The sequence below is a fragment of the Aquarana catesbeiana genome, linkage group LG04, assembly GCF_042186555.1.
Source record: "Aquarana catesbeiana isolate 2022-GZ linkage group LG04, ASM4218655v1, whole genome shotgun sequence".
Lineage (NCBI taxonomy): Eukaryota > Metazoa > Chordata > Amphibia > Anura > Ranidae > Aquarana > Aquarana catesbeiana.
Genome location: NC_133327.1, coordinates 8135327 through 8147604, shown reverse-complemented (window position 1 = coordinate 8147604; position 12278 = coordinate 8135327). Strand labels below are relative to the sequence as shown.

The 12278-nt window shown below is 43.7% G+C and overlaps 1 protein-coding gene across 1 annotated transcript in view; it reads right to left on the bottom strand.

Moving 5' to 3' along the window:
- LOC141139018 (antileukoproteinase-like) overlaps nucleotides 1–12278 on the bottom strand; it is a 42279-nt gene that overhangs the window by 325 nt on the left and 29676 nt on the right. Inside the window, exon 4 of the mRNA XM_073624789.1 lies at nucleotides 2157–2321. Within this exon, the coding sequence (XP_073480890.1) occupies nucleotides 2167–2321 (155 nt within the window). The 3' untranslated portion in view covers nucleotides 2157–2166. The remainder of the gene's footprint in view (nucleotides 1–2156; nucleotides 2322–12278) is intronic.

Genomic DNA, 12278 nt, shown 5'->3' with positions numbered 1-12278 from the left:
GAGACTAAGAGCTTAGCTCATGATACATAGTTATACCACAGTTGGGCATCGGAGAAGTTCTTCTTGTTCCAGTTTTTACAACATATAGGGGAGTATATACCTACTGACTAGACTAGCTTGAGGATGGGGTTAGGAAGGCTGCTTAACCCGTTATGGACCGCCCCACACATATACATTACTGCGGCAGGGTGGTCCTTGTGCACAAAATCACATACCTGTACGTGATTTCGTGCACTGGCTCTGCGGCGTGTGATTGAACACAGCAGGAGCCAATCAGTGGGTCCGGCGGATGCAATGCCCACCAGGACACGCTGATCGTTCTCAGGAGAGGCAGAACAGTGTTCTGCCAGTAGACAGAACTATGTAAACAAGGCAGATCGCCGTTCTGTGAGAGGGGAAGATGGAGATATTGTGTTCCTGCCAAGCAGGAACACGGATCTCTGTCTTCCCCCAGGCAAAGTACCTCCCCCACAGTTAGAAAGCACCCCCTAGAGACACAGTTAACCCTTTGATCACCCCTGATGTTAACCCCTTCCCTGCCAGTGTAATTAGGGCAGTGACAGTGCATTTTTTTTAGCACTGATCACTGTATTGGTGTCACTGGTCCCCAAAAAGTGTCACTTGGTGTCAGATTTGTCCGCTGCAATGTCGCAGTCCCACTATAAGTCGCTGATCGCTGCCATTACTAGTAAAAAAAAAAAAGAATGTAATCAATATATCCCATAGTTTCTAGACGCTATAACTTTTGCGCAAACCAATCAAGACATGCTTATTATGATTTTTTTTTAACCAAAAATATGTAGTAGAATACATATTGACCTAAATTGATGAAGAAATTCCATTTTTTAAATTTTGTATATTGGGTATGTTTTATAGCAAAAAGTAAAAAATATTGTTTTTTTTTTTTCAAAATTGTCAATCTTTTTTTGTTTCTAGCGCAAAAAATAAAAATCTCAGAGGTGATCAAATACCACTAAAAGAAAGCGCTATTTATGGGATAAAAAGTACATCAATTTTATTTGGGTGCAGCGTCGCACGACCGCGCAAATGTCAGTTAAAATAACGCAGTGGCATGTCGCAAAAAATGGCCTGGTCATCAAAGGTTTGTCACTCTGCCTTTAGATCGGTTCCCCTGGACAAGTCCCCAGCCTCCTCCCTTCCCGTTCTTTCACAGGTTATTGTTACAACTTTGTTTTTTCTCCTGACAGTAGTTAATTGGTTTCTTATTTGTTCCTGATGTTGACTTTGGGTAGTTGAACTCTTGTCTAGAGCTGTTAGTGAGGAAGGGTTTTTTGAACTATGGTATGTGTTTGGGTGCTCACAATCAAACTATGACTGGCACAAAGAAGTGGCAGCTGGTGCTCAAATTTCCTGGGGGGGGGGGGGGGGGGCGTCCTGTGGCACGCACCCAGCCAGACACCCACCCCCCCAGCCAGCTATTCATTTATCCTACCACCACCGAACACTCCTCCCACCCCCGTCGCTCGCTCGATCGCCGCTACCCACCCCATCGAGCGCCGCTTCGCTTGCTCGCCCATCGCCCTCCAGCCCCACACATACCTTTATCCCTGCATCTCTCTCCCAGAGTCCTGGCGATTTCCTCCAAGCCAAGTCCTGTAATCCAGCCGATGGGATCTTAGGACTCCCGGCCAATCGGGTCTCAGGCTGAATGGCCAGGAGGAAAAACAGGAAGACATTAGCGAATATTAATTTGCTAATGTCACACAACTGGGTGGGCTCAGGGCACAGTGTTCTGCGTCCTGAGCCCACCCTTTTATGAAGCCAATTAGAGCCTCAGGCTCTAATCATGTGCTTCCAAAAAAAAAAAAACATTGAAATCCTTGCACCTGGCGCCCTGCATGTAGATTAGGGGGCTAGATGGATGGATAGGGGGGGGCGGTGCCCGTGCGACGTGCATGAGCGACCGACACTGGCATAATGAGTAATGGAAAACTGGATGTTAATGGTTTGTTTGGTCTGTTTTGCTTACTCGGTAAAGCTGTCGACTTGCTCTTTCCAAAGTAAGCAGTTTTAGGGCGATGATTTGGCCAAGAACCTCATCCTTCCCACTCCTGATAGGGATGATGATTTCTGTGTAGCATTTCATACTTTGTTTTTCAGAAGTTAAGTCTTTTCTATTTAATGCACAGTCTTACCAGTGATAGCTTACTGAGGGTCTAGGCAATGCATTCCACATCTGTTGCAGCACTTCTTCTTTCCATCACAGTCAGCGTCCTTTGTACATGCATTTGGGTTGCTGGTGGTGCCATTCCGGAATACGCAAAACAAATTCATGGGTGGGCAGTTTCCAGGTTTAACACCTGGATAGAGGCAGAATATAAAATAGGTTATAATCATCACACTCTACAGTATATGATCAGGTCAGAGGTGATCATGTAAGGAGGTGATATGACCCCTCATACATTTGATTACATAATAGCAATGATGGAATACCTATTTGTCTGTGGAAGTTCTCATGTTTCCAGGACATGGTATAGGTCACGTTTAAACCTTTTCTATAATATTGATGATGTTTTATTGCTTCCTTAGCTCTAAAGTGTCAGGAACACACCCCAGTTTTTATAGCCACAGAATTAACTTTAACCACTTGCCGCCCGCTAACAGTAGATCCACTGCTAGCGGGCAGCAGCTGCAGGCACCCACAGTAGATTACTCCGCTGGGTATCCAGCCGTTGTGAGAGGCCGGGGTATCATGTGATCGCTATTATTGGTCATAGCGATCACATGATTACTATGTAAACGAAAGGGTCATGAATGCCTTCCATGCAGGAATGCTTTACTTACTTTTTTGATGCTGCGAGTGGCCCACAGCTATCACATGATGCCAGGGCCAACCACAGCACCCTGTACCATGTGATTAGCTGTAGCCAAATCACACATCACAATAGTAAGCAAGCTGTCATGAATGAAAGCCATTCATGACAGCTAAAACTTTTGCTTATAATCACCACTATGATCATTATGATCATCACTGTTATAAGCAATAATAGTGTAAAAAAAAATAGAATCCCTGATCACCTCCCGCTATGGTGACACTGAACTACCCTGATGAGATTATGTAAAAAAAAAATCAAAATCTTAAAACAAGGTTTAAAAAATTGAATAAAAAATTATTTATTTATTTATTCATTTTTTTTACATACTGTCACCAGTTAGTATTCCTGATCACTGCCATACCAGTCATATGATAATGCTGTACTGCACTGGGGATTGTATGTAAAAAAAATGTGAAAAAAACCCTTAAACTTTTGTTAATTTCTTCATTCCTTTTTAAAACTGTGACCAAAAAATACAACTTCAAAAAACCTTGCCATGCCTCTAAATACCTTAGACTGTCTACTTTTCAAAAATGGGCCATTTTGGGGGTGTTTGCAGTGTCCTGGCATTTTAGGACCTCAATAAATGAGATGGCCTGCAGTACATCAGGATTGATCGATTTTAAATAAATATACCAGGCATCACTAAATATAAATATAACAGGCATCACAGACCTCAATCCAAACGCAGACTGAGTCACTGTCCAATTCGGACTGTGGTGTTCCCACCATTTAGGAGCCCTTTCTTCTCCCAGTCGTCGCTCTGTAATTCACACAGAGCCAACAGTGGGAGACAGGACAGTTCTGGATAGAGGGTGGGCGCTGCCCAAGCAAGTGGTTGACTACTAGGATGAAGGTGGCCCTAGCAACCAATCACTATCTTGCAGCTCCGCCCTCCATCCAGGCATGCTGTGCCTCTCACCCTCTGCTCTGTCTGTGTAAGGTAGGACAGTGAGGGGGGCCGAAGTTGAAGGGTGGCTGATGTGAAAAGGAGCTAAGGACTAAATAAGGGGGGGGGGCTCTTAGGATATTCAAGAGGGGGGCTGAGGACAGTGATGCGGGGTAGGCTAAAGACTGTGATGTGGGAGGCTGAGGACATTAAAGTTGGAGGAGTCTGAGGACTGTAATGTGGGGGGCTAAGGACATTAAAGTGGGGGGCTGAGGTCTGTTATGTGGTGAGCTGAGGACATTAAAGTAGAGGGAGCTGAGGATTGTGATGTGGGGGGCTGATGGCCTTAAAAGGGGGGGCTAAGGACCGTTATGTGGGGGGGCTGCAGACATTAAATTTGGGGGGGTAAGGACTGTCATGTGGAGGGTGGGCTGAGAACATTAAAGTGGGGGAACTGAGGACTGTGATGTGGGGGACTGAGGACATTAAAGCGGGGAGAGCTGAGAACTATAATGTAGGGGGCAGAGGGCCTTAAAGTGGGGGAACTGAGGACTGTGATATGGGGGGGTGAGGACATTAAAGTGGGGGGTTGAGAATTGTGATGTGGGAGGATGAGGACATTAAAGTGGAGGGGGGGTGAGGACTGCAAAATGGGAGAGGGCAGAGAACATTAAAGTGGGGGCTAAGGACTGTAATGTGGGGGGGCTGAGAACATTAAAGTGGGGAGTCTGAGGGCTGTAATGTGGGGGGGCTAAGAAATGTGATGTGGGGGCTGAGGACAGTAATGCAGGGGGGCTGAGGACAGTAATGTTAAGGGGGCCAGAACTGTAATGTGAAGGGGGCTGAGAACTGTAATGTGGGGTCTGAAGACAGTAATGTGGGGTGGCTGATGACTATAATGTGGGGAGAGGGGATGAGGACAGTAATGTGGAGGGTGATGTAAATAAGGGCAGAGGACAGTACTGTTGGGGGTATGGGGGGGGGTTGATGTCAAGGAAGTGTGTGAACACTATTGTGTATTGATAAAAGCATCAAGTTTATTGTTAGGAATGGATTTGGATTGAGTTATTGTTAGGCTAAGATAGAACACAAAGGGAGGAGGCACATAGCGGAGGAGAGTAAAAAAAATCCCAAGAAATTCTTTAAGTATATAAATAGTAAAAGAGGGAGGTCAAATCATATTGGCCCCGTAAAGAATGATGAACAGAATCTGGTTACAAAAGACGGAGAGATGGCGAAGGTATTGCATTTATTCTTCTGCTCAGTCTTCACGAGAGAAACGAGGGGATTCAGTAACCAAGACTGCAATGTTTATCCTCATGACACATCACAGGAAGCACCCTCATGGCTAACAGAGAAAAGAATTAGGAATAGACTTGAAAAACTTAACATTAATAAGTCACCGGGACCTGATGGCATGCACCCAAAGGTCCTTAAGGAACCCAGTCAAGTAATTGCCAGACCATTGGATAGTAATTGCCAGACCAATAGATAATTTCAAAAAACAATTAGATAGGCACCTGAGCGACCATAACATACAGGGATATACAATGTTATACTGACATAAAAACACACACACAGGTTGGACTTGATGAACTTGTGCCTTTTTTTTAACCTCACCAACTATGAATATAAGATGCACTTGTAGGGGCAGGTCAGGGTGACAGGGTGGTTGTCACATGCTCCATGCTTCCCTCCTAGTTGGGTGCCAAGGGTCACATGAGAGGCCTGCCCCGAGCGGGTTTTTCTGGGTTACGCTAGGCACCTGTGACAGGTTCACTTTACTACACATGGGGTACCCTTGCTCTTGTGCTGTCTTCATCAAAGCCCTGGGACAAGGCAGAGGCCGCCGTGGGGGTATAATTAACCTTAAGGTGGGCCTCTACCATCAGATATGAACGTACACCGTGTACACTTGCACTGCAACTGTCCTCGGTTAACCCCTGGGTCCCCGTGTCAATGTATACTCTCTCTGTAATTTGCATTTAGGAAGGACACGCTGAGCCTTGTCCACATCGACCCATCCAGCGTATCACTGCTACCTCAACCCCAGTAATGGTATGGGGTCCCACTGTGCACATAGTGCAGACTCCATATGTGCACTTAACTTCACTTAACTCTTCTGTACCTGGGCTCCCGGAGAGAATGCTGACAACAACTCCCTCCTACAAGAGGCTATCCCACCTATTTAAGGCACACGTTTAAGGACAGGTTGCTTGGTGTACTTCCCTTACCCTAGATAACCACTTGCTTGCACTCAACACTGTATTAACTTTTACAGAGCTGTCTTTATACCCCAAGTACCCAGTGAACTAAACCATGGGATGGTGATGATTACTTGCATTACACCCTTTTGAATAACTTCAGACCAGGTGGGAACAAAAGTTTACTTGAAAAGTACAAAGGCGTTACAAAGTCCAACATTCAGTGACATATTTCTTCCCTAAATCCTTAACCCTAACTCTGGCTGTATGCTGTCCTGGCATACCTGCAAAGGTAGTGTCCATGAAACTAAAGGGGCCATCAAAGGTATTCTTCAGCCGCTGGTGTTTTAGGGCAAACCCCAAGTTCTGATGACTTTACATCCAGGTAGTAACGAGCGACTTCCTTCTGCTCCTCACCTGTTATTCTCCCCCTCAATCCCTTACAGGTCCTGGATCTCTCTCTCCCGGTCCTATTATGGGCCCTATACCCCTTTGGGTCTTCTATGGCCTCCAGCTCTTGGTACACAGTTCCTCTTACATAAAACAAGATCAGTGGGTCGGACGCAGAGAAAAACTCACCAAAAGACTAAAGAACCGGGAAAGCATTAACATACCCTCGTGTCTGGGACAGCACCTAAGCTATTTTCAACCTGCTTACATGCTCCTATGGTTATTGCAGCCTCCCAACTCCTCCCATTGGCTATTTCTGCCACTGCACATTTCCCAAATTTGTTGCAGCCTCTCAGCTTGTCCTGGTGGTTACTTGCTGCCACTGCACCTTTCCCAGATCTGTTGCAGCTACTCAGTGCTTCCTAGTGGTTGCTTGCTGCCACTGCACCTTTTCCAGATCTGTCAAAACCTTTAAGCTCATCCCAGGGGTTACTTGTTGTAACTGCACTTTTCCCATATCCACTTCTCTCTGAGCTTTGTAATTATGCTAATTTCCGCCTTGTCTAGCGTAGTCTCTGGAATCTTGCCATGTCTAAACTTGTCTATGGTATCTTGCCTTGCTTAGCATTGTCCATGGAATTTTGCCTTGTCTAGCATAGTCTTTGTAATCTTGCCTTGCCAAACTTTGTCCATAGAATCTTGCCTTGTCTTGTGTAGTCTCTGGAATCTTACGCTGCCTAGCCTTCCGCATGAAATCTTGCCTTGTCCATCGTAATCCCTGAAATCTTGCCTTGTTCAGTGTAGTCCCTGGAATCTTGCCTTGCCTAACTATGTCCATATAATTTTGCCTTGTCTAGTGTAGTCTCTGGAATCTTGCCCTGCCTAGTCTTCTCCATGGAATCTTGCCTTGTTTATCGTAATCCCTGAAATCTTGTCTTGTTCAGTGTAGTCCCTGGAATCTTGCCTTGCTTAGTTCTGTTAATGGAATCTTGCCTTGTCTTACATAGTTCCTGGAATCTTGCCTAACTTTGTCCATAGAATCTTGCATTGTCTAGTGTAGTCTCTGGAATCTTGCCCTGACTAGCCTTCTCCATGGAATCTTGCCTTGTCCATCGTAATCACTGAAATCTTGCCTTGTTCAGTGTAGTCCCTGGAATCTTGCCTTGCCTAACTTTGTCCATAGAATTTTGCCTTGTCTAGTGTAGTCTCTGGAATCTTTCCCTGCCTTGACTTGTCCAAAGAATCTTGCCTTGTCCATCGTAATCACTGAAATCTTGTCTTGTTCAGTGTAGTCCCTGGAATCTTGCCTTTCTTAGCCTTAACCGTGAAATTTTGCCTTGTCTAGCATAGTACCTGCAATCCTGCCCTGCCAACAGTAACTTTGTCCATAGAATCTTGCCTTGTCTTGTGTAGTCTCTGGAATCTTGCCCTGCCTAGCCTTATTCATGGAATCTTGCCTTGCCCAGTGGAATGCCTGAAATATTGCGTTGTCCGTGTAGTCCCTGGAATATTTCCTTTCCTAGCCTTGTCCATGGAATCTTGCCTTGTCTAGCATAGTCCTTGGAATCTTGCCTTGCCAAAATTTGCCCATAGAATCTTGCCTTGTCTTGTGTAGTCTCTAGAATCTTACCCTGCCTAGCCTTGTTCATGGAATCTTGCCTTGTCTATAGTAATCCCTGAAATCTTGCCTTGTTCAGTGTAGTCCCTGGAATCTTGCCTTGCCTAACTTTGTCCATGAAATCTTGCCTTGCTTAGTTCTGTTAATGGAATCTTGCCTTGTCTAGCATAGTCCCTGGAATCTTGCCTTGCCTAACTCTGTCCTTAGAATTTTGCCTTGTCTAGTGTAGTCTCTGGAATCTTGCCCTGCCTAGACTTCGCCATAGAATCTTGCCTTGTCCACCGTAATCCCTGAAATCTTGTCTTGTTCAGTGTAGTCCCTGGAATCTTGCCTTGCTTAGTTCTGTTAATGCAATCTTGCCTTGTCTAGGATAGTCCCTGGAATCTTGCATAACTTTGTCCATAGAATCTCGCCTTGTCAAGTGTAGTCTCTGGAATCTTTCCTTGACTAGCTTTCTCCACAGAATCTTGCCTTGTCCATCGTAATTCCTGAAATCTTGCCTTGTCAGTGTAGTCCCTGGAATCTTGCCTTTCTTAGCCTTTTCCATGGAATCTTGCCTTGTCTAGCATAGTTCCTGCAATCCTGCCTTGCCTTACTTTGTCCATAGAATCTTGCCTTGTCTTGTGTAGTCTCTGGAATCTTGCCCTGCCAGCCTTATTCATGGAATCTTGCCTTGACCAGCATAATCCCTGAAATCTTGCCTTGTCAGTGTAGTCCCTGGAATATTTCCCTTCTTAGCCTTGTCCATGGAATCTTGCCTTGTCTAACATAGTCCTTGGAATCTTGCCTTGCTAACTTTGTCCATAGAATCTTGCCTTGTCTTGTGTAGTTTCTGGAATCTTACCCTGCCTAGCCTTGTTCATGGAATCTTGCCTTGTCTAGCAAAATCCCTGAAATCTTGCCCGGTCTTGTGTAAACTCTGGAATCTTGCCCTGCCTAGCCTTGTTCATGGAATCTTGCCTTGTCCAGTGTAATCCCTAAAATCTTGCCTTTTTTAATGTAGTCCCCGCAATCTTGCCTTGCTCAGCTTTGTCCATGGAATCTTACCTTGTCTAGCCTAGTCACTGGAATCTTGCCTTGCTGAGCCTTGTCCATTGAAACTTACCTTGTCTAGTGTAGTCTCTGGAATCTTGCCTTGTCTAGCATACTACATGGAATCTTGCCCTGTCTAGTGTAGTCCCTAAAATCTTGCCTTGTTCAGCACAATGAATTTCGCCTTTCCTAACCTTGGCCATATAATCTTGCCTAGTCTAGCATAGTCCCTGAAATCTTGCCTTTTCTAGCGTAGTTCCTGGAATATTGCTGTGCCTTACCTTGTCCCTTGATCTCTCTTTCTGACTTCAGCCTGTTCCTGGACTACTCTGTGTTTATCATCAGCCCTGACCTTGGTCTGCCACTAGTTGTCACTACTAGTTACATTTGCTGTAGTATCAGTTCTTGCCTGACTCCCTGAAGACCACATATACTCTTTGCATATCATTGCTCAGCTCTTTGTACCATAGAATGATGACTATATCTTTGTGTATTAAGGCCTGGGGGCCTCTGAGTAATTGGAATGTTGGCTGCTAAGGGCAGAAGCTATACTTGGCTGCTATAGTTCCTGACCTCTGGTACTCGGGTGACCAAGACCGTATTACATGTCATGGGGGAGGGGGGGGGGTGGAGCGGGGGACGACACTAAATCCTGTAGGAAACTTACCCACAAAAAACAGTATCTGTTCTTTGAACCCCTCCATGAACTTGAAAACAAACTGGGGGTTATTAGAACTCTGGAACTCATGAGTTCTGATTGTATTTTGCTTAGTATGTTGATTTATTATGATTATCAGCTTCATCTTTTGGTCATACTGAAATACCTCTTTCAGGAAAGATACAGCATTATGGTCAGTAGATGTAGCTGATGATCATAGGAAATCATTGCACTAAGCAAAATACTCTCAGAATTTGTTAGGGTTGGGCAAATACCTGTGACGATCAAACAATGATTTTTTTCATCAATAATTTTTATTAATTTTAAATGACAGAAATAGAAAAATAACAAGGTAATCAGTACATTTTCAAGTCTGACATCTTTAGTAACAATAACACTTCTCTTTTTCTGATGTTTCATACAATCTAGTATAGCTTTGTGATCTCATAATGCTATTGGTTGGCAAAATTTAAGTGAGAGAAAGAGTTAGTATATTAACATTGTGGTGTTGTACAGAATCAATGAACACCCACTTGCGATCACTCTATTTTGTCGCCGTGGGTATTCTATTAGTTGTGCACATCAAACATTCATTATGCTATAATCCTTAAAGTGTGAAACGGAATTGTTGGTAAGAGTCAGTCAGCCTAACTGTAAAAAAATAACTTCAACATAACTAAAAACATAAAACATAGAGCAGTCAAGGTGATATCTATTCATTTCAGATTTTTACTTTCCAGTTGTACCAATCTTTCCATGGATCCCATTGCTCCTTTACCTTTTTATAATTCCCATTAGCTGATGCATGTAATACTTCGTATGATCCATTAGTTTGTATGGTTTGTATTATTTCCAATAATGTAGGGGTAGTTATTTCTTTCCATTTTCTCAGGATAGATATTCTAGTGGCCAACAAGATATGTGAAATCACTGTTCTGTATGTTGAGGGGATAGTATGTAAATCCAAGGATAATAGTGCCATCCCTGGGGATAATGATTGTTTTGTACCTGTGATGTCCATCATTAACCTTTCTACTTATGATCAGAAACCCCTCAGTTTTGGACAGAACCAGAGTATATGAATCAGTGTACCAGTATTTCCACAATCTTTCCAGCAATCCGGAGAAGCTCCCGGAAATATTTTTGCTATGCGATGTGGAGTCAGGTACCATCTCAATAGTATTTTTTGCTGCATTTCGGCTAAATTGGTGCTTCTTGTGGACTGTGTTTTTGTACATATATTCTTTTCTTGTAGTCTCCAGTATAGCAGTGATATGCCTTTCCGTGTGTTTGATTTTGTTTGATAAAATTGAGTCCGTTTTTTCGGTAGTGTTATGATTAGGGTTCCTTGTGAGTAGATGGGCTAATTGTGTATATCTGTAGAGCTCGGTATGAGGTAGATGGCAGTCCTGTTGTAATTTAGCGAATGTCTTTAATATATTCCCTTTGTCTGCCAACTAGTTAGATTGAGGTCCGGAATAATATGTGTAAATGCTGATATGGGAAATTTCAATGGTGTTACTCTGTCACTCCAGTTTTGATAACTGCATAGGTGTGTCCATGCTCTTACTGATACTAGTATAGGAGGGGTTAGCTTTTTGTGTAGTGATTTGGTGAGATGAGTAGTTAGAAGGAAATCTTTAAGATTTCCTTTGGGGATTAGTGTACTTTCAATATCCTTCCATGTTGTGTTGGAATCTGCTCGCAACCAGTGTTGAATCTGTGTGAGAATCATTGCAAAATAGTAGTCCTGTAAATGCACATGCCCTATTCCACCTACTTTTCTGTGTTTGATCAGCCTATTAAAGGCACATCTAGCTCTTCTCCCCTGCCACAGGAATTTGTTTATGATAGGTTGTATAGAATTAAAAAATGAGTTGGGAAGTGGGATTGGTAGAGTTCTGAAAAGATAAAGCAGCTGAGGGAGTATCTGCATCTTAAAGGCTGCCAATCTGCCAAGCCATGATAATTCATTATGGTCTATTTTTTTTATCTGGCCCCCATTGAGTGTAAGAAGGGTGTATAATTTGCCGATATTAGGTCTTCTGTTCTAGGTGTCAGGGTTATACCTAGATACCTAACGCCATCTTTTTTCCAGATATAGGGAAATGTTTGTTTTAATTCCTGACTGTCTTTATCTGGTATACCTAGGTTTAGTATGTAGGATTTTGCTTTGTTGATTTTATAATATGATACTTTGTTAAAGAAAAGTAGTGCTTCATGTACAGAGGGGAGAGATACCTTCGGGTTAGCAAGCATTAATATTATATAATCGGCAAAAAGACTTGGTGTGAGTTCTGGAGCCTATTTGTATGCCTGCTATCTGTGGGTGTGACCGTATGTAGGTAGCAAGCGGTTCCATTAAGAGATTAAACATTAAGGGGGACAGGGGGCAGCCCTGTCTGGTTCCATTGGTATTGGTAAAAGGTGTAGATAGAGCACCCGAAATGTAGACTTGTGCCGATGGTGTGGAATAAAGAGCCATTATGGCGCTATAGATCGGACCTACAAATCTGAACTTGTCCAATACCAATGCTAGAAATTTCCAATGTATCCTGTCGAACGCCTTCTCCGCATCCAACGCGAGGAGTAGAGAAGGCGTTTGACGTTCCCCCAACCACATGGATAAAATCTATCAGTCGCCTCGTAG